The following is a 20,871-nucleotide window of genomic DNA, read 5'->3' as shown; positions in this document are numbered from 1 at the left end:
ACAGTGCAGCCGCCGAAACCGCTCCTCCAGCCTCCGCCAGCACCAAACCCAAGTCTCCCAAGAAGAAGAAGGCGACAGCTCCCAGGAAGAAACCAGCCGGTCCCGGGTTGGGCGAGCGGATTGTGAAGATTGTCGGGGAGAACAGCGATCGGAAGGGAACGTCTCTGGTCGCTATAAAGAAGGCGCTGCAGAGAAGCGGGGTCAATGTGGAGAAGCAAAATGCACAGATCAGGATGGCTGCCAAGAGGTGCCTGGCGAAAGGCTCCCTGGTTCTGGTGAAGGGCCAGGGCGTCTCCGGCTCCTTCAAACTCGCAAAGAATCCAGTCAAGACAAAAGTGGGAAAGAAGGCGAGACCAGCAGCAGCCGCCAAGAAAGCAGCCGTGAAGAAAACAACGAGCAAGAAGGTGGCAGCGAAGAAAGCGACAGGCAAGAAAGCGGGCGGCAAGAAGGCAGCAACGCCGAAGAAACCGGCGAAGAAAGCAACGCCGAAGAAAAAGACTCCCGTGAAGAAAGTGAAAAAGACCAAGAGCCCCAAGGCCGCAAAGCCGGCCCCGAAATCGGCGAAGGCAAAGGCCAAGCCCAAAGCGAAAGTGACCAAGAAAGCAGCAAAGAAATGATGCAGTCGGTGTAACATGTAACAACCTGAACCCAAAGGCTCTTCTCAGAGCCACCACATCTTTCAGGAGAGAGCTGAGCCCGGATCAAATGATCCCTGTCCTAGCTCCGAGTGCAGGAATAATTTAGACACTGATTTATGTGAATAACCGTTCCGTATTTACCTATCGGATTTACACTCAGCCCCTCTTCCATACTCTACAATATGTGAGTGTGAGGTCCTGCTCACATAGACCATAGGCTCTAGTGCTTTGTCAGTTCATGTCAGTCTGCTTGTCACACATGCAGGGAGAGAGTCTCAAAGAGTCAAACACAGGCTCTGAAACCCCTCTTCACCACACAATCCTCAAGAAATGATTTTGTCTCATTCAGCTGGGGGAATAGAAACTGACGTAGAAATGGAAGAAACCGTGTTGTCTTGTTAAGAAAGGCCTGATCATGGGCGTTTAATTGTATCACAACTGCTTTGAAAAAAAGTCCCTGTTTTTATCTGCTTCGAACATGAAGCTCGAGATCGCAGTTCTTTTGCCGAAAATTGTGTTCACTGCATTGTGGAGAATAGTTTTATTTACAGATCCAGTTGGGGGCTGGAGTTAGCATATATTGCTGTATTTGTATTTCATTAACCGTTACAGGAATGATATTTCTTTCAGTTTTGATTCTGGGACAACTGTGAAAGTTTTAATTTACTTTCCATCAGCCTGTTGCAGGAAGCAACGCCAAATTATCTTGGGACTAATTATAACCTAGGCGAAAGGTAGAAATGCCGCTAAATTGAGTTTGTGTAACTTTATTCGTTACACTGTGTTGCACCATATTAGCTTTTAAAATGCTTTATTCGGCGGTATTTAGATGCATTAACGGCAGTTATACGTTCCGTTCATCATGTTTGTCCGGCTGTATTACACGCCCTCCCCCTTTCCTCACGCCTGTTACAGACAGATGAGGCAGTCCTGTCGTCCTGTCTCCGCTGATGTAGAGTTTGTTCAAAAAACTTAGTTTGCAAAGTACACGATTTGATCGGAGGCGGACTTTATTATCCTTTTAAATATTTACTTTAAACTCAGGATCGCGAGGGTAAAATCGGCGGGCTTTTTGAAAGAGGCCAACTGTCATTTCAAGTTAACCAATCAGCCTCCAAAAAATATTATTCGGCCTTTTCTGTCCCTTCCGGAGCTGTTTCTCAGGGGATTGAGGGACGGGACTGTATCCAATCCCAGCTCTAGGGCGGGCTCTCCATTCCCTTAAATAGGCAGCGCAGCAGCGGCGTCGGCATTGACAGCAGCAGCTTGTGTGTGTGTGTTGTAGAGAGTTGAAGAGGAATGGCTAGAACCAAGCAGACAGCGCGCAAATCCACTGGAGGGAAAGCTCCCCGCAAGCAGCTGGCGACCAAAGCGGCCCGCAAGAGCGCTCCGGCCACGGGCGGAGTGAAGAAGCCTCATCGCTACAGGCCCGGCACGGTGGCTCTGCGGGAGATCCGCCGCTACCAGAAATCCACCGAGCTGCTGATCCGCAAACTGCCGTTCCAGCGCCTGGTGCGGGAGATCGCTCAAGACTTCAAGACCGACCTGCGCTTCCAGAGCTCGGCCGTAATGGCCTTGCAGGAGGCCAGCGAGGCTTACCTGGTGGGGCTGTTTGAGGACACCAACCTGTGTGCCATCCACGCCAAGCGGGTCACCATTATGCCTAAAGACATCCAGCTGGCGCGGCGGATCCGCGGGGAGCGCGCCTAAACGGAGCGTGCCCGGCCCTGCACATTCACCCCGAGAAACACAACGGCTCTTTTCAGAGCCACTAAACTGTCCCGAGAGAGCAGCAATCGATTGGCAATGTTGGTTACTTTATTATGCGCCCAGTTTTTTTCTGCTGTTGTATTGTGTCGTTTCGTCTGTTATTAAACAATTTCAATCTGGCCGAGAAGTGGATTTGTCACGTTAATTAGAAGACAAAACTGGACATTGCTGTGGGGAAGATATAAATTGATGGCAGTACATAATTGAAGCCTCCCAGTGTGCTGGAGATTTGAGTGACAGGAAAGCACCTCCCTGCCTATGCATCCCTTGGTGTTACCCCACTCGAACTGAACACGGCTGGGAAGTTGGGCGGGAGAAATAATTGGCGCCAAATCATCAACCGCTTTTATTTCAAATCTGAAAAGCCCGCCAATATGTAGGGGGTTCAGACCAGACATCACACTTTCCCTCAGGCCCCAGCCTGTTTCGGTTGATGCTTGTCGCAGCAAAACCAGAAGTTGCTGAAACAGCTCAGCAGGTCTGGCAACATCTCTGAAGAAGAAAAAAAATCAGAGCTAAGTTTTCGGGTCCCGTGAGCTTTCCTCAGAACTGCAAGGGTGGCGGGAGCTGAAACGTCAACTCTGGATTTTATTTTCTTCACGACTGCCAGACCTGTTGAGCTTTTTCAGCTACTTCTGGTCTTGTTCCTGATTTATAGCATCAGCTGTTCTTTCCATGTTCTTCGGAGGATCGATCAGGCTCGAAAGGCCATTTCCTGCTGTGTCGAGATTCCACGAAAGTTCATCCCTGTCAATGTATCAATGGGGCACCAATGGAGAATGAGTTGCTGTTCCTGAAACCTATGGGTGACATCACTATGGCATTGCAGGAGGCCCAGGTTGGACATGTCGTCTGAGGAATGGGAGTGGGAGTTAAAATAGTTCATGAGTGGGAGGTGAACTCTGACACTTCCACCATCTACAATCCGACCCCACCACAAGACATTTTTTCCATCCCCACTCTGATCTACCTTTCGGAGAGACCACTCTGTCTGCGACTCCCTTGTCCACTCCACACTCCCCTCCACCCCCACCACACCTGGCACTTTCACCTGCCACTTTCACCTGCCACTGCAGGAAGTGCTCCACTTGCCCCCCACCCCTCCTCCCTCAACTACATCCCAGGCCCCAAGATGATCCACATCTAGCAGATGTTCACCTGCACATCTGCCAATGTGTTATTCTGTATCCACTGTACCCGTTGTGGCTCCCTCTACATTGGGGAAACCAAGTGGAGGCTTAGGGACAGCTTTGCAGAACACCTACACTCGGTTTGCTATAAACAACTGCACCTCCCAGTCGTGAACCATTTTAACTCACCCTCCCACTTCTTAGGCAAATGTTCCTCCTGGGCCTCCTGCAGTGCAATAATGATGCCACTCGAAGGTTGCAGGAACAGCAACTCATGTTCCACTTGGGAACCCTGCAGCCTAGTGCTATCGATTTCACCAGCTTCAAAATCTCCCCTCTCCCCACTGCATCCCAAAACCAGCCCAGCTCGCCCCCACCCTGTCTCCCTAACCCTTTCTTCCTCTCACCTATCCCCTCCTCCCACCCACATCTCCATTTCTTACCTACTGACCTTATCTCCCCCCCTTGACCTGTCCATCCTCCCCAGGCTGATCTATCCCCTCTCTAACTCCTCACCTATACTTGCTACTCCACCTATCTTCTCCTTCATCCATCTTCAGTCTGCCTCCCACTCTCTCCCTATTTATTTCAGAATTGCCTCCCCAGCCCCCATTTTCTGATGAAGGGGCTAGGCCCAAAACATCAGCTTTTGTGCTCCTAAGATGCTGCTTGGCCTGCTGTGTTCATCCAGCCCCACACTTTGTTATCTCAGATTCTCCAGCATCTGCAGTTCCCATTTTCTCTGACTGAAATAGATGGTAATTGCTTTGTTTGCCAGGGGTGAAGCACATGATCCATACCCCACTAAGGCTTGTCACCCTGGAAATGGAGTCAAAAAAAGCAACTTGAGCAAATGGAAGTGGCTGAACAATGAGTTACTGGAGTTTATTATGTTCTCTCTCCCTTTTAGGTGTGACTCCACACTCCCATCACTGATATTGACTTATATAGAATGGCTCTATGGCAATTACAGGTGGTTTAGCCGAGCCAGTGATGCTAATAATCTGATGAACAAATTCAAACCGCTTTAACCTCTGTATTTATAATAAATGTAACATGCATGCAGGCTTCAGGGCTTTGATGATTAGGGTTGAATATGTTTCTAGTGCTGACACCTGCTCACAAGCTACTGGAGGCATGAGGGGTTGACAGTAAATATGCCAGTTTCCCACATTTTGAACAAATGGGTGAAGGTAAATTCAGCAATGTGTCTTGTTTTTAAGGACGTGCTCTTTTCATATAATTGAGGCAGAGACAGATGTTCAACGTGAAATGATTGCCTTTTAAAACTGCTTGGAAAGAATGTGTGAATTGACAATATCTTGGCCACACACCTTCTCTTCACAAAAAGAAAAATCAGTTGTGAAACTGGAACCTGATCAGAAGTTGCCGTTTTTGTTTTTATTTCATGATATTTGAACACGTACAATTTAGCTGCATTAACCACCACTGAACTGAAACCTCCAACTGGCCCATTATCACATTATCACATCTTGTACAAAACTTCTTTCAGGGGGCACTGGGGTGGCTTTTTCAGCCTTTTGAAAATAAGGTTGTATCTTGTTTAACTTCTGTTTCAACATTTGTTGCTGATGGTATCCTTCGGAAAATTTGGCCAGTATATTGAGAACAGTAGTTGGGAGGACAAGTTGCAGCTTTACAGGACATGGATTAGAACACTTGGAATAATGCATTCAATTCTGGTCTCTCTGCTACAGGAATTTAGTTAGATTTATTGTGACATGTTCCTAAATAGTGAATGGTTTTGTTGGCGAGCAGTATAGCCAGATCATAGTCAGTAAGCACATACAGGTCATAATGTGAAAAATGGAAATGATAAGGCATACAAGTTACACTCCACAGGATGTATGCAGGCAAGATCAACACTTTTGAAATTTAAGATTCCATTCGTCAGTCTGACAATGACAGGGAAGAATCTGTTCTTGAACCTGCTGGTGTGGGTGTTCGAGCTTCTGTATCTTCTGCCTGATGCAAGAGGTTGTAGGAGGGCACCATTGGGGTTGGATGGATTTTGATGTCTCAGGCTTTGCACAGCAATGAGAGCCCATGGTTGGGAAGTTGGGTGCCGTGACGGTGTGGGGTGTGAACACAACCTTCCATAGTTGCTCGTGGAACAGGACAGAGCAGGTTCCATATCAGGCCTTGATGAACCCAGACAGTATGCTTTCTATGGTGCATGAGTAACATGCCAAATACATGAGCAGCCTCAGGAAGACGAGGCCTTTTTGTGCCTTCATTACCATTGCATCTATGTGGGAAGTCCCATGAAGGTTGTTGGTTATTGTAACTCTTGGAAAATTGACACTCTCAGCACCCTGCTCTGTTGATGGACCTGAGGGTGTGTTCTGCTCTTTTCCTTCTGAAACCAATTATAAGTTCTTTTGTTTTGTGACCATTCAGTTTTCTTTTTATAATTGCACCACGTCACCAAACCCTCCATCTCCTTCCTGTCATCTGAATCATCATTATTTATTATCCATCCCATCATAGTGTTGTCAACAGCAAACTTATAGGTGGCATTCATTCAGAATTTGACAACAATTGTGAGTATACAAGGAGTACAGTAGGGACCTGAGAATGCATTCTTGAGGGTTGCAGTGTTTGAATGTCCTCGCAGAGGAGATTCAGTTGCCTATCTTCTTGATTTGTGGTCTGTGTTTCAGGAAGCTGAGGAGTCAGTTGCACAGGGAGGAGCCAAGCCTGAGGTGTTAGTTTTGAGTTCCGTCTTGCAGGGATAATGGTGTTGAAGACTGAGCTGTAGTTGATGAGCAGAAGCCTGATTGTAGGTGGCCTTGTTGCCCAGATGTTCCAGGGATGATTGCAGGGCTGGGAAAAGGGCATCTGCTGTGGGCCTGTTGCATTAGTGGGAAAATTGCAAGGGATTGAGGCAGGCTGAAAGTCGAGAGTTCAAGTGGGCCATGACCAGCATCTCTGAGCACTTCATGATTTTGGATGCCAGAGCCACTGGGCAGTACAGATGAAGTCATATTGCATGTAGATTTTAGGACTGGGATAATGGTGGTCTTCTCAAGCAGGTGCAGAGTACAGCTTGTCAGAGGGAGACAAAGATGTCAGAGAGTACCTCCCCACAGGAATTACATGCACAGTTGGTGCTTCAGTCCAGGTCTGTTACTTTCCTTGGGTGTTCTCACCAGGAAGACGGATCTGACAACTGCAGTGACCGATAGAACAGGTGCGTTGAGGCCTGGCGGGGCAGTGGACACCACGCTGCTGGCATTCTGTGTCAACCAAGCATAGACAGCATCAGGGTGGGAACTGTCTTTGTCCACTATCTTGCTTTGCTCAGTTTGGATGGTTGGGGCCACTAAACTGTTCCAGTCCTGCCCCTTGGTATCTTTGATGGATTTGCTGAAGCCTTCTCCGCTGAATTTTCTGAAACAGCCCTGGTCGTCCCCTTTTGATGCTGCACTCCTGGTCTGCTGTAGGGAATGGATTAGACAGTTCATCCAAGGTTTCAAGATGATGAACAGCCAGATTGACGAGAAGCTTTTGTTTTTAACTTTAAGCTTAAACATTCATAAAAGATTTGTAAGGGGCTCAGCTTCAGGGAGAAGCTGTACAGGCCAGGGCTACTTCTCCCAGGATAAAAGGTAGGCTGGTGGGTGGCCTTCGTGTCTTTGAGGATTTCCTCTAGGTGCTCTGGTTTCCTCCATAGTCCAAAGATGTGCACTTTATGTGGCATGGCTATGCTATGGGCCCAGTGTGTCCAGAGAAAGACAGAGTGACAGGGATATGGAAGGGCACTTTGTGAGAGATGCTCTTCAGAGGGTCAGTCGGGCCTCGATGGGCCGAATGGCCTGCTTCCACACTGTGAGGACTCGATAATATCAAAGGCAGGAAAATGAGCTGCACCTGAGATTAATGCGCAGAGGGTCAGCGGCCGTTCATTATCAGAAGCAAATGACCCTGCAACGTGCTGTCCCGGGTCACTTTCGCTTTCTCTAATGCGATGAAGGGAGATGTGAAATTGGCAGTGAACAACAAGCAGTGGGACTGGAAAACGTATTTGCAAAACGATTATTCTGTTCTCCAATTATGTCATACATTGTAATTTATAAGCTCATCATAACTTCTTCCTGCTCATCGGCTGCCAGCTCTGAATGGAAATATTACCGAAATCAGGAGCAGCAGGATGGATTTCATTTTCTATCGAACTGTGACAACTACAGGATCAATGAATGATGTGATTGAAATTTGACGTTGCGAAGTTCCAGGCTCTGTATATTTAAAATTAAATCAATCGAACAAAAACGAGGTCTGAGACTCTTTCACTGATGTTGTGGGTGGCTCTGAAAAGAGCCTTTGGATTGTCAAGTTACAGAACGGTCTCTTCACTTTTTAGTGGCGCCCCCAGCGGCGGTTTTCTTGGGCAGCAGCACGGCCTGAATATTTGGCAGCACCCCGCCCTGAGCGATGGTCACACCTCCCAGCAACTTGTTGAGCTCCTCGTCGTTGCGCACGGCCAGCTGGAGGTGCCTGGGGATGATGCGGGTCTTCTTGTTGTCCCGGGCCGCGTTACCGGCCAGCTCGAGGATTTCAGCCGTCAGGTACTCGAGCACCGCAGCCAGATAAACCGGCGCTCCGGCACCCACACGCTCAGCATAGTTACCCTTTCTTAGGAGCCTGTGAACACGGCCCACCGGGAACTGCAGCCCAGCCCGGGACGACCGGGACTTCGCCTTCGACCGAGCTTTACCGCCACCGCCCTTTCCTCTTCCAGACATCGCCACAAACTCACAAACACTTTCACAGAGAATGCTGCAATGCGGCCACATCCCGCCCTCTTATACCTTCGGGAGGAATGGGGGTGCGGCCATTGCTGATTGGTCACATTGTTCAGTATCTCCTCATGTCGTTTCAATGCCCAATCAGATATCTGCTTCCCTCACCAATCCGGAGAGGGCCCGGGCAGGAGGCCGGAAAATCCCGGCGCCAAATCATCAACCGCTTTCTTTCAAACTCGAAAAGCCCGCCAATATTTAACGAAAACTCGGACGTTGAACAGAACAGAATGCGCGAATACATTTACTTTTAGATTATGAATGTATATTTGACTTCATCTCCCTTTCCCGCATTCCCGAACCGAGTGGAATGTCCATTTCTGACCTTGAATCGAATTTTCAAAAACTTAAATGCAAGCGGCAAAAAGGGGCCGAAATCTGCACCTGCATATTCATTTCACATTTCAAAAACACCTCGACATGTTAATAAACCAAACGATAACTTTTTTTTTCCCTGAAAGAGAGCATTAATCGTGCGCACCATCTTTAGACACTATTTTAAATTGCCTGTTCCGTCAAGACCCTTTTTGTTTCCTCGAAAGGTTTGACGTCCTTCTTCAAATCTCCAATATATCGAGGCCCAAACTATTCGTACATTCCTTAGACACCTGCCAGCGTGTCTCGGTATCAGTTTTACTCGGATTACCTCGGTCACAGACGAGTGCTGACGTGCTGTGACCAGTGCTTTTTGCTTTCTGTTGATTTGACAAATTTTACTCTCTCGCCCACTTAGGCTCTCCAATCAGTGTCACTATCAGTTTCTGCTGCAAGATATGAGTGTAGTTATCCATGTAGCCTGTCAATTTCTGCAATGTCAATATGTCTGTTTAGTTATCCATTTATATTTCTCATTTTCTGCTCCGTGAGAGTGTGTGTGTGAGAGTGTGTATGTGTGTAGTTACCAATACATAGGTGTCAGATACTGCACTGTTGATATGCATATAGTTATCAAAGTGTACCTGTCAGTTCAAGCTGTATGACATTGGGAGGGTTATTACCAAGCTGTTCCTGTCCATTTCTGCTTCATGATCAGTACGTACCTATGAGAATCTGCTTGTGAAAATTGGAGTGTAGTTACATTGAACATTACAGCACAGTACAGGCCCTTCAGCCCTCAATAGTATGCCAACCTGTCATACCGATCTGAAGTCCATCTAACCTACACTATTCCATGTATGTCCACATGCTAATCCAATGACAACTTAAATGTACCTAAAGTTGGTGAATCTACTGCCATTATCACACTGCACCTAAAAAAAACTGTTAAGTCTGTGGATATTTAAATGCATTTATAAAATTGGACCTGTGAAGTTATGCTGTGAAACTGGAGTGTTAGCAACAGAGAAGAACGGATTGTTGATATGCTGTGGATATATAAGCGTAGTTATCATTTGGGTACATGTAGTTTGATATGTGAGCATAAATATTAATTTGTACATATCATTTTTCAAATGTGAATTTGAGAATGGTATAGCAAACTTTTTTTCCATATATGAGAGAGTGTCAACCTGTTTTTTGCCTGTTTCTACAGGGTGAATGATTGAGCAGAGGAATCAACACATGCTTGTCAGTTTCTATTTGACAACACGGCTGAACTTTGGCAGCCAGTAATATTCTCTGTGACGATGCAATTTGTTATGTGGTAGCTGTTATCAGAGTCATTTAATGCAGATTATATTCAGTTTGAGTGTGTATTTTGGACAAGTATTCAGTCTGTCCATCTTCAAAAACGGTGTAAATGTCAATGGGCTGTGAATGCAGAAATGTGATGTTGTTGACTTGGTCAGTGAGCTGTCATGTTTTTGTTCGGACGTTTTGCCACCATGCTAGGTGACATCATCAGTGGAGCCTCTGCTGATGCAATGTGATTCTCCTCTGCTTGGAATTTGCACTGTCAGGTCTGTTATGCTGAGTACTGTCATTTCAGTTTTGATCTATATGGGTTTATACATGGGGTCCAATTCTATGTTTGTGTGGAGAACAATGTCTCTAGGAATTCCTTAACATGTCTATGTTTGGCTTAGGCTGCTATGGTTACCTTACACAACAAAAATAAAAGGTGCTGGAAAAAGCTCAGGTCAGGCAGCATCGGTGAAGGGAAAAACAGAGAGTTAGCCTTGCGGGTCCAGTAACCTTTCCTCAGAACCAGTTACTGCTGAGCTGCAGAGCTTGTCCAGCAAGTCTGTCTTTTGTTCCTGATTTACAGCATCCACAGTTCTTTCTTTTTAATATGGTAACTTTGCCCCATTTCACCTGATGGCCTTGGTTGTCTGAATGTATCACATATTCAGACAATAAAGGCCATCAGGTTAACATGGGACAAAGTAACCATGGTAGCCCAAGCCAAACACAGACACACAGGAATTCCGAGAGGCATGGTTTTCCATGCATACTTCAATCAACAAGATTATAGAATCGGACCCCAAAAATGAAAACTCAGACAGATCAAAACCAGAAGTGATAGTTGTCACCATAATGGACCATACAGTATAAATTCCACAGGGCGTGGAATAACATTGACTCATTGGAGGCTCCACTGATGATACCACTGAGCATGGTGATGAAATATATGAAGAAAAGCAAGCCAGCTCAACATTATCCGCTATCCGAGCTGCAGATCTCGCAAAACACTTGAAATGCTGAAATTTGTTCGAACTGGGCAGGTGTGCATTGTGAATGGTGGAAAAAAACAAAACTTCTATTTCCTCTGTGTTGTTGGAACAAATCTCACTGGAAATTGACCTCAATGTGTGTCTGACTCAATCTGGTCTGTGACTGTGGAAAGGATGCTCTCTGCTCTGACAGCGGTAACATACCTTCCGTTTGTTAGAAGCAGCTGGTCACACTTGGCTTTGTGCCGAGGGAATATTACTTTCTCTTAGTCCCTCACGTATTTGCCTGGAGGAAGACAGAAGAAAACCCTCCTGCAAGTCAACATCAGCCAAGTTCAGTGATATTTCATTATTGGATGCAATGTTCAGTTAATAATCATTACAATATTTAATTTCAAGCCAGGAATCTGAACAGAATTAGGTGTTTGATTCCACTCTTGATCTGAGCTGCTTCTTTGTCTTGTGATTTTTCTTTTTGTTAATTCCATCCCAATTGAGTGAAGTCCAGAAACAAACTAAGTGTCCAGATCCATGAATGGGACTACACAATGTGAGTGGGTCTGTGGATATGAGTTTATTTGTTGATCTATTCATGTCTCACACATTGGTGAGCCTTTGTTAAATTACTTATGTATTCACACAGCAGAGACTGACGGGGACCTGTGAGATTCTGCCCTGTGTTTATTTGAGAAGTTATCAAATTGGACTTGACTGTGATTATTTTTTTCCCCCCTTTGTGAATATGAGAATGCCGTTGTAAGTCTTTACCTGATTGTTGGTGATGTGGGAATGTTCGTGTCAGTGTCTGCAAGGTGAGTATACTTATCCATCTGTGCCAGTCGTTTTCTGCTATCTGAATGTCAGAGAGCAGGCTTCAGACTGTGCTTCTCAGTTTCTGCTATGTCAACACGTGAGCTTGGCTTTTCATCTTTACCTGTCAGTTCCGAGCTTTGAATGTGTGGGTGCAGTTGTTAGCGTAACCTTGAATGTTTCTGCTTGTAAAAATGCACCATATTCATTCAATCCTAACAGTCATTTTCAGACATGTGAATATGAAAATGTAGTTATCCGTCTGTGATTGTCAGTTTCTGTTCTGTAATTATGAGACTGTGCTTTTCAGTGCGTACCAACCAATTTCTGTTGTATGAATGAGATTGTCATTATCAATCTGAACCTTGTCAGTGTCTCCCCAGTGAATATTCTTGTGTAATTATCAGGATTATACCTCTAGGTTTCTGCTGTGAATTATTAATTAATTAGTTCTCTTGCTTTCTTGTAACATTTTGCAGGAAGGATTATCCCATCCCTGTCACATATTACAATACAAATGTGTGGCTATGGTTATCAAATCTGTACACTCAGTTTTTGTCATGTGAATGAGAGGGTGCAGTTATAAATCTCAGTTTCTGCAATGATAATGGAAGTGCAATTATCAGTCTCTGTCAGTTTCTGCTGTATCCATAGATGGGTTTAGTTATTATCAGTACATGTCAGTTTCCGTCACATCAATGTGTGAGTGTTATCAACCTGCCCCTGACAGTTACTGTAATGCAGGTGGGTGACTGTAGTTATTAAGCTGTAGCTCTCTGTTACTGCCATGTGAATGAGTGTAGTTGTGCACCTACACATCAGTTGCTGGTGGTCAATGCATGAGTGTAGTTGTCACGTCTATACCTGTTTTGTATTTGCTTGTCAATCTGAGTTTAGTAATCGATCAGTTATTGTCAGATTCTGCTGTGAAAATCTGATAGTTATCAAACTGTACCTGTCAGTTTAAACAAATATGAAACTGGGAGTTTTATTATTAATCTGATTCTGTCAGTTTTTGCTGTGTGGATATGATAGATTTGTGATCAAAAGTTCAGGAATAGTGCCAGATGACTGGAGGATAGCAAATGTGGTTTCCCTGTTCAAGAAGGGGAGTAGAGACAACCCTGGTAATTATAGACCAGTGAGCCTTACCACAGTTGTTGGTAAAGTGTTGGAAAAGGTTATAAGGGATCGGATTTATATTCTAGAAAAGAATAAAATTGATTAGGGAGAGTCAGCATGGTTTTGTTAACGGAAGGTCGTGCCTCACAAACCTTAGAGTTCTTTGAGAAGGTGACCAAACAGGTAGATGAGAGTAAACCGGTTGATGTGGTGTTTATCGTTTTCAGCAAGGCATTTGATAAGATTCCCCACAAGACGCTATTGTACAAAATGCGGAGGAATGGAATTGTGGGAGATATAGCAGTTTAGATCGGAAATTGGCTTGCTGAAAGAAGACAGAGGGTGGTAGTTGATGGGAAATGTTCATCCTGGAGAGCAGTTACTAGTGGTGTACCGCAAGGGTCGGTGTTGGGTCCACTGCTGTTTGTCATTTTTATAAATGACCTGGATGAGGGCGTAGAAGGATGGGTTAGTACATTTGCAGACGACACCAAAGGTCAGTGGAGCTGTGGATAGTGACGAAGGATGCTGTAGGTTGCAGAGAGTCATCGATAAGCTGCAGAGCTGGGCTGAGAGGTGGGAAATAGATTTTAATGCAGACAAGTATGAGGTGATGCACTTTGGTAGGAGTAACCAGAAGGCAAAGTACAGGGCTAATGGTAAGATTCTTAGTAGTGTAGATGAGCAGAGAGATCTCGGCGTCCATGTACACAGATCCTTGAAAGTTGCCACCCAGGTTGACAGGGGTGTTAAGGTGGCATACAGTGTTTCAGCTTTTATTCATCGAGTTCTGGAACCAAGAGGTTATGGTGAAGCCATACAAAACTCTGGTGCGGCTGCACTTGGAGCATTGTGTACAGTTCTGGTCACCGCATTATAAGAAGGATGTGGAAGCTTTGGAAATGGTGCAGAGGAGATTTACTAGGATGTTGCCTGATATGGAGGGAAGGTCTTGAGGAAAGGCTGAGGGACTTACATTACAGAGAAGAAGGTTGAGAGGTGACTTGAAACATCTAAAATAATCAGAGGGTTAGATAGGGTGGATAGGGAGAACCTTTTTCCTCGGATGGTGACGGTGAGCACGAGGGGGCATAGCTTTAAATTGAGGGGTGAAAGATATAGGACAGATGTCTGAGGTAATTTATTGACTCAGTAGTAAGGGAATGGAACACTTTGCCTGCAACGGTAGTAGATTCGCCAACTTTGGGTACATTTAAGGCGTCATTGGATAAGTATATGGACGTACATGGAATAGCGTAGGTTAGATGGGCTTGAGATCGGTATGACAGGTCGGCACAACAACATCGAGGGCCAAAGGGCCTGTACTGTGCTGTAATGTTCTACGTTCTATGTTTTGTCATTAACTACCAGACGAATGTCCGAGTCCATTTACCGGTCAGTCCCTGTCAGTTTCAGCTGTGTGTCTGAGTGTGCAGTTATAAATCTGTAACTGGTAGTCTCTGTTACATGACTATTTCAGGACATTTATCAATCGTTCCCTATCAGCCAGTGAGTGTGCTGTGAATGTGCTTAGCAATTTGGATTTGCCAGTCCTGGTATTGAAATACAAATAATTTCTCCTTGTCAGTTTCTGCTCGGTGTGTTAATGAGTGGAGTTAGAAATCTGTACCTATAATGTTTATACCACATGAATAAGAGTACAGATGTCAATCTTTCTCTGTCTGTTTCTGCTCTGTGAATATCGAAGTATAGTTATCAATCTGTACATGCCAGCTGCTGCTTTGTGAACCTCCGAGTTTAGTTATCAGCCCAAGCCTGTCAGTTTCTGCTTTAAGAACGCAGGAGTGCAGTTATCAGCCTGTGCCTGTCAGTTATTGCTCCATGCATTTGTTTTGTGCAATGGATTGTGTAATGTAAAAGCAAAAAGGTTTTGTAACTCCAAGAGAGCAGAGTCTAACTGACAGAAATTGTATCAAGGGCTGTTCTTCAAGGTGACATCAGCTTTTCTGTGTACACAGGAACAGAATTTTGTGAATAATGCTGAGGGAATAGATTGATGTGGCATTCCTTTCTTTGAGTCTAAAGAAAAGGGCAATGAACAAATCAACTGTATTCAGCTGAATGACCACGAGGTTCCTTCTACAGGGAAGGGTATCGGCTAATTCACTTAAATTATACGACCATGGATATAACAGAACCCTGCTGTTGTGCAATGGCACATGGCATCAGCAATACACTGACAATGCGCTGTCGTGGGGATGAAGAAAGAAAAAGGAATTGTATTTTCTGTCTTACAGTGGAGAAAATTTAACCTTATTGAATATGGTCGAACTGTGAGAAAGTAAAAATTGACAATTACAAGATTTAGTTAAATGGATCATTCTTCGTTGCTTTAAATGATGATTACATCACTAACGTGAAGAAACAGCATTCTGTTTTCTTGCGTGTTTCTGGAATATTTCATTGGGAGGGACAAGTGACACTAGAAAACTGTTTAACTTAGTTGCCAAATTCACTTCAATGCTTCACCCCACACAAAAAAAAGAAATTTTGCAAGACAGACGGAAAATATGGTTTCTATTCCAGAAGGTGAACACATTGAGAATCACGCTGTGATAAGGTAGATTGGCAAATCGTATACTGCCATGGCACACTTATTGAAATGGAATGCTGGCTGAACGGGATCAGAAATGTCAGGTGCTTGTTTTTGTCTACTATCAACCCCATGGGCTGAAAGGTATTTTTTTCTGTCTGGTAGACTCTCTTGCTTTTCTTAAAACAGAGCTGTAAACATTTTCTATGTATTTGCTTCTGTTCCCTGCAGTGTGTATGACAACAATGTATACCCAGTCTTTGTATGTTATGTGTTGATACAATGAGCATATTTGGGACTCAGTCAGCAGCTTTGTCTATGTGTTTGCATGTGCTCAGTAGTGATTTGCTACTTGTCAGACGTGGTTGTTCAAACTATGTAACATGATGTCTTCCTTTGAGGGGGTAACAAGGTGTAGAGCTGGATGAACACAGCAGGTCAGGCAGCAGAGGAGCAGGAGAGCTGACATTTTTGGACTGGACCCTTCTGTCAGAAATGGCGGGGGGGGGGGGGGAGGGAAGAGAAGAGAAAGGGACTCTGCAATAAATCGAGAGAAGTGAGGAGATGATGACGAAAGGTGGATAAAGGACCAGATAGGTGGAGAAAAGATGGCCAGTCAAGGAGGCAGGGCTGGAGCCAGTAACGGTAAGTGTAGGGAGGGAGGTCAGATGTGGGTTGAGGGAAGGCTGACAGGTCAAGGAGGCAGGGCTAAGGTTAGTAGGCCAAAGTGCCGTTGGGGGTTGATCAGTGAGGTGGGAGAAGCAGATTGGTTGGAGAAAAGATGGACAGGTCAAGGAGGCAGGGATGGGTTTGGGGTGGACAGATTTTGACGCCCTTGTTGAGAACATTGTGCTGCAGGGCTCCCAAGTGAAATACGAGCTGCTGCTCGTGCACCCTTCCGGTGGCAATGTTGTGGCACTGGAGGCGGCCTGGGATGGACATGTCGTCCAATGAGTGGGAGGGGGTGTTGAAGTGGTTCATGACTGGGGAGGTGCAGTCGTTTGTCACGATGTGAGCGAAGGTGTTCAAAGTGGTTTCCAAGCCTCCGCTTGGTTTCCCCAATGTAGAGGGGGCCACATCGGGAACAGTGGACACAACACAATGTATTACTGGACATACAGATGAACATCTGTTTAACATGGAAGGTTTTCTTGGGACCTGGGATGGAGATAAGGGGAGAGAGATATTGGGGCAGGTGTAGCACTTCCTGTGGTTCCAGTGAAATGTGCCAGGGGCGGTGGGGCTATGGGGAGTGTGGAGTGGACGAGGGAGTCAGAGAGAGCGGTCCCTCTGGATAGGGTTGGGGAGGGAAAAGTGTCCTTGGGAGTGGGGTGAGATTGAAGGTGGCAGAAGTGGCGGAGGAAGATGCGTTGAATCCTGAGTTTGTTGGAGTGATCCGTGATGACAAAGGAGATTCTGTCTTTTTTGTTATTGTGAAGAGGGTGTCTAAGGGGCAAGTTGCAGAAATGAGAGCGATGAGGTCAAGGGCATATTCAGCCACTGTGGAGTGGAAATGGCAGTCCTTGAAAAACAAGGACGTCTGCAATGACCGGGATTGGAATGCCTCATCTCGGGAGCAGATGAAACAGAGGAAGGAATTGGGAATAGGGGATGGCATTCTTGCAGGAAGGTAGGGGAGGGGAGGTGTATTCTAGGTAGCTGTGACAGTCGGTTGGCTTGAATTAGTTACCAGTTTCCAGAAATGCAAACAAACAGAGTTGTCCAGGAAGGAGAGAGATGTACTTAAGATGGTCCAGGTGAAGTTAAACTTGGGGTGGAAGCTGTTAGTAAAGTGGATGAACTGTGAGTTCCTTGAGGGAGTACGAGGTGGCACCGATACAGTCATCGAAATAACAGAGGAAGAGGTGGGGGTGGGGACAGTGTAGCTGCAGAAGAGGGGCTGGTCCATGTATCCTACAAGAAGCAGGAATAGCTTGGGCCCATGCGGGTACCCGTGGCCACCCAATTTGACTGCAGAAAGTGGGAGCGTGAGAGACAGTGTGCATCAACGGGGCAGTCGGGTATGTGGATTTTGGGGATAAGGCAGAAACAGTTAACATGGCGTTGGGGAAAGATGAGGTCAGAGGCTGTTGGCAGGAGAGTACCTGAGGTGCTGAGGTTGTGGATGGTCTGGGAGTTGATATTGTTTTGGCGATTGGGGCAGGGTCATGATCAAAGGGGGTGGTAGGAGGAGTCTCTCTATCCGGTTTGAGATATTATAAAATACCTTTCCTAAATGCAAACTTGATTCAGTTCCTGTTTTCAGTACTTTCAACAAGGAGTTAGCTGTTAACATTTCAAACATGATGTGAATGTTAATGGGTGACAAATGATATTAATTGGAACGAGCATGATGTCAATTGACAATGAAAACAAAAAAAATAAACTTGCCTTTCCTCAGTTGTGCTTGGTTAGTTGTTTCCTTGGACAAGTTTCTGGAAATTGAGCTCAAAACAAGTCTGATCCAATCCACTCTGACTCTGGAAAAGATATTCTCCATTCTGATCGCAGGAACATGCCTGGTGTTAGTTAGAAGCAACTGCTCACACTTGGCTTTGTAACAAGGAAATATTGTTTCTTCGAGTACTTTCCTGGAGGAAGACAGAAGAGTTATCTCCTGTAAATCAACATCAGCCAAATTTGACAATATCAATCAGATTAACATATATTCAGTGAACAGTTTTTAGGGTGTTTCGTTTCTTGAACTTCACCTCCCAAAGCAACAGAACTCCAAAATAAACCTGTTGGACCACAGCATAGAATTCTCTTGACACAGTCTTTTCTTTAAAGGGCATCAATTCAAACACAAGTCTGATTCCATTCTTAAATCGAGCTGCTCCTTGTCTGAGGAATTGTTTTTCAAATATGTAATTCGATACCAACGGAGTGAGATTCAGAAACTGAGCAATAATTGCAAAGCTCCATCTGAGGTGCGACCTGAAGATGCTACACTGTTGACACAGCTCATGTTACCAGATCCCAACACACTGTTGAAAAGAACAGCAGCCGCTGTTTCAAATGTGTTTTTTCCCCCCGAGACGTATAATCTGTTAACTCCAATCTACGTCCTTTATCGGAAGCCCCACAACTGGCAACTAACAGCGTGAAACAGCAGCCAAACAATGAATTTCCATCAGTGTTTAGAAGACTAAAAGCTACAAGACTGATCCCCAGCAGCAGCTTCTTGCCGCTGTGTCTCCCTCCGCAGGCCCACACACAGCCCGAGAAAGGCCTCTCTCTCTCCCCGCCCACAGGCCGCTCACTCCAAGTTCCGGGACCAGTTCCTGCTCCCCTCCGCCTCTGACCAACAGCCCCCGGTTCTCCCTGAACTGAGCGCGAATCAGTGCCGGTCTCGGAGCCCCTTCTGTGTCCCAGACTCACATCTCGATGCGCTGCTGGAAGGAGCCTGCTGTTCCCTCGCTTCCCTGGGCGCTGGTCTCTCCATTGCGGCCTGTTTCAAACAAACCTCTTCCACTCACTGAGTCAACACTCCTCAATGCCATCACTGGGGGAGGGTCTCACGCATGCGCTCCTTTCATCGGCTGCCGGCGTCTTGGTGGTTTGGGAGTAAGGAACACCCCTGCGCTGCTAACACACCAATTTGCTTGAAACCGACCTTGCCCACAGCGCGGACAGGACACGGGATCATTGCCTGATCTGTCTGTAACAGGCAGGAGGGAAGCGCGGATATTGATACAGCCCAGGCAAACTGATCAACCATAATAATAAAATGTGAGGCTGGATGAACACAGCAGGCCAAGCAGCATCTCAGGAGCTTTTGTGCTCCTGAGATGCTGCTTGGCCTGCTGTGTTCATCCAGCCTCACATTTTATTATCTTGGAATCTCCAGCATCTGCAGTTCCCATTGTCTCTCATAAACTGATCAACCAGCCGTGTAACCGTGGGTAATCAATCTTATCAAACACGCCGAATTAAACATCTTCAAAGAGATTAATTGCAAAATCCCTTTTTTTCGGGACATGTTTATTTCTCCCAGATTGTAAACATTCCGAACACAATTTGTAATTACTGCCTGAAATGTCTTTCGCAGGTAAATGGGAGGAATACACCGTTAAAACATCGCCAGAGGCCCTATCATCAAAATTAAACAAATTAACATGCCTGGAAGGGTTAATGAGATGCATGTACTGCATTATGTAAGATTTGTGTCTGGGCAGAATTACAAGTCGCGGTATGAAATAGCCAGATGCAGTTCCAGTGACCCTCCCCATGTGATACCATCCCCATTCTCAGTTTCTGCTCTCGGAAATGTGATATTTCAGTTACTCGAATCAATTCAAGTTTATGCTGTGTCTGCACTCGGATCCAGGACAGGGATCATTTGAGAGATAGACGGAATTGCAGATGCTGGACAATCTGAAATAACAAGGTGTAGAGTCGGATGGACAGAGCAAGCCAAGCAGCACCAGAGAAGCAGGAAGAAGGATCTGGGCCTGAAACGTCAGCTTTCCTGCTCCTCTGATGCTGCTTGGCCTGTTATGGTCATCCAGCTCTGCACCATGTTATTTCAGGGATCATTCGATCCGGGCTCAGCTCTCTCCTGAAAGATGTGGCGGCTCTGAGAAGAGCCTTTGGGTTCAGTTTGTTACATGTTACACCGACTGCTTCATTTCTTTGCTGCTTTCTTGGTCACTTTCGCTTTGGGCTTGGCCTTCGGTTTCCTCGATTTCGGGGCCGGCTTTGCGGCCTTGGGGCTCTTGGTCTTTATCACCTTCTTCACGGGAGTCTTTTTCTTCGGCGCTGCTTTCTTCGCCGCTTTCTTTGGCGTTGCTGCCTTCTTGCCGCCCGCTTTCTTGCCGGTTGCTTTCTTGGCTGGGGACTTCTTCGCTGCCACCTTCTTGGCCGTTGTTTTCTTCACGGCTGCTTTCTTGGCGGCTGCTGCTGGTCTCGCCTTCTTTCCCACTTTTGCCTTGACTGGATTCTTTGCGAGTTTGAAGGAGCCGGAGACGCCCTGGCCCTTCACCAGAACCAGGGAGCCTTTCGCCAGGCACCTCTTGGCAGCCATCCTGATCTGTGCATTTTGCTTCTCCACATTGACCCCGCTTCTCTGCAGCGCCTTCTTTATAGCGACCAGAGACGTCCCCTTCCGATCGCTGTTCTCCCCGACAATCTTCACAATCCGCTCGCCCAACCCGGGACCGGCTGGTTTCTTCCTGGGAGCCGCCGCCTTCTTCTTCTTTGGAGACTTGGGTTTGGTGCTGGCGGAGGCTGGAGGAGCGGTTTCGGCGGCTGCACTGTCGCTCATGTCGGGAACTCTGCGCTGAATCTCTCTCTGTCAGACTGAACTGGGTCAGCAATGAAGCTGCTGGTGGCGGCACTGAGCAACTTAAAGGCAGCGAGCGGACGGCGCGGAGACAACCTGCCCTCAGCTCCCTGCTCCTGCTGCCTGCC

General features: G+C 46.1%; 2 protein-coding genes and 1 pseudogene across 2 annotated transcripts; 1 reads left to right on the top strand and 2 right to left on the bottom strand.

Moving 5' to 3' along the window:
- LOC132207181 (uncharacterized) overlaps nucleotides 1–20,760 on the bottom strand; it is a 95,021-nt pseudogene extending 74,261 nt beyond the window's left edge.
- Nucleotides 1,938–2,495, top strand: LOC132207204 (histone H3). The gene has a single exon (XM_059642435.1). It carries the CDS (start codon nucleotides 1,938–1,940, stop codon nucleotides 2,346–2,348), a length of 411 nt encoding a protein of 136 aa, XP_059498418.1. The 3' UTR covers nucleotides 2,349–2,495.
- On the bottom strand, nucleotides 5,252–8,319 carry LOC132207246 (late histone H2A.2.2-like). Its single transcript, XM_059642474.1, has one exon. It carries the CDS (start codon nucleotides 8,302–8,304, stop codon nucleotides 7,912–7,914), a length of 393 nt encoding a protein of 130 aa, XP_059498457.1. The 5' UTR covers nucleotides 8,305–8,319; the 3' UTR covers nucleotides 5,252–7,911.
- Nucleotides 20,761–20,871: the final 111 nt, after the last annotated feature.

The sequence above is a fragment of the Stegostoma tigrinum genome, chromosome 44 (genome assembly GCF_030684315.1).
Source record: "Stegostoma tigrinum isolate sSteTig4 chromosome 44, sSteTig4.hap1, whole genome shotgun sequence".
NCBI classification, from domain to species: domain Eukaryota; kingdom Metazoa; phylum Chordata; class Chondrichthyes; order Orectolobiformes; family Stegostomatidae; genus Stegostoma; species Stegostoma tigrinum.
Note: the sequence above shows the minus strand (reverse complement) of the source record. Positions and strands in the feature narration are given on the sequence as shown.

Bases quoted from the DNA above. Each gene is read 5' to 3' on its own strand.
- LOC132207204 (XM_059642435.1), top strand. From the start codon at position 1,938: ATGGCTAGAACCAAGCAGACAGCGCGCAAATCCACTGGAGGGAAAGCT.
- LOC132207246 (XM_059642474.1), bottom strand. From the start codon at position 8,304: ATGTCTGGAAGAGGAAAGGGCGGTGGCGGTAAAGCTCGGTCGAAGGCG.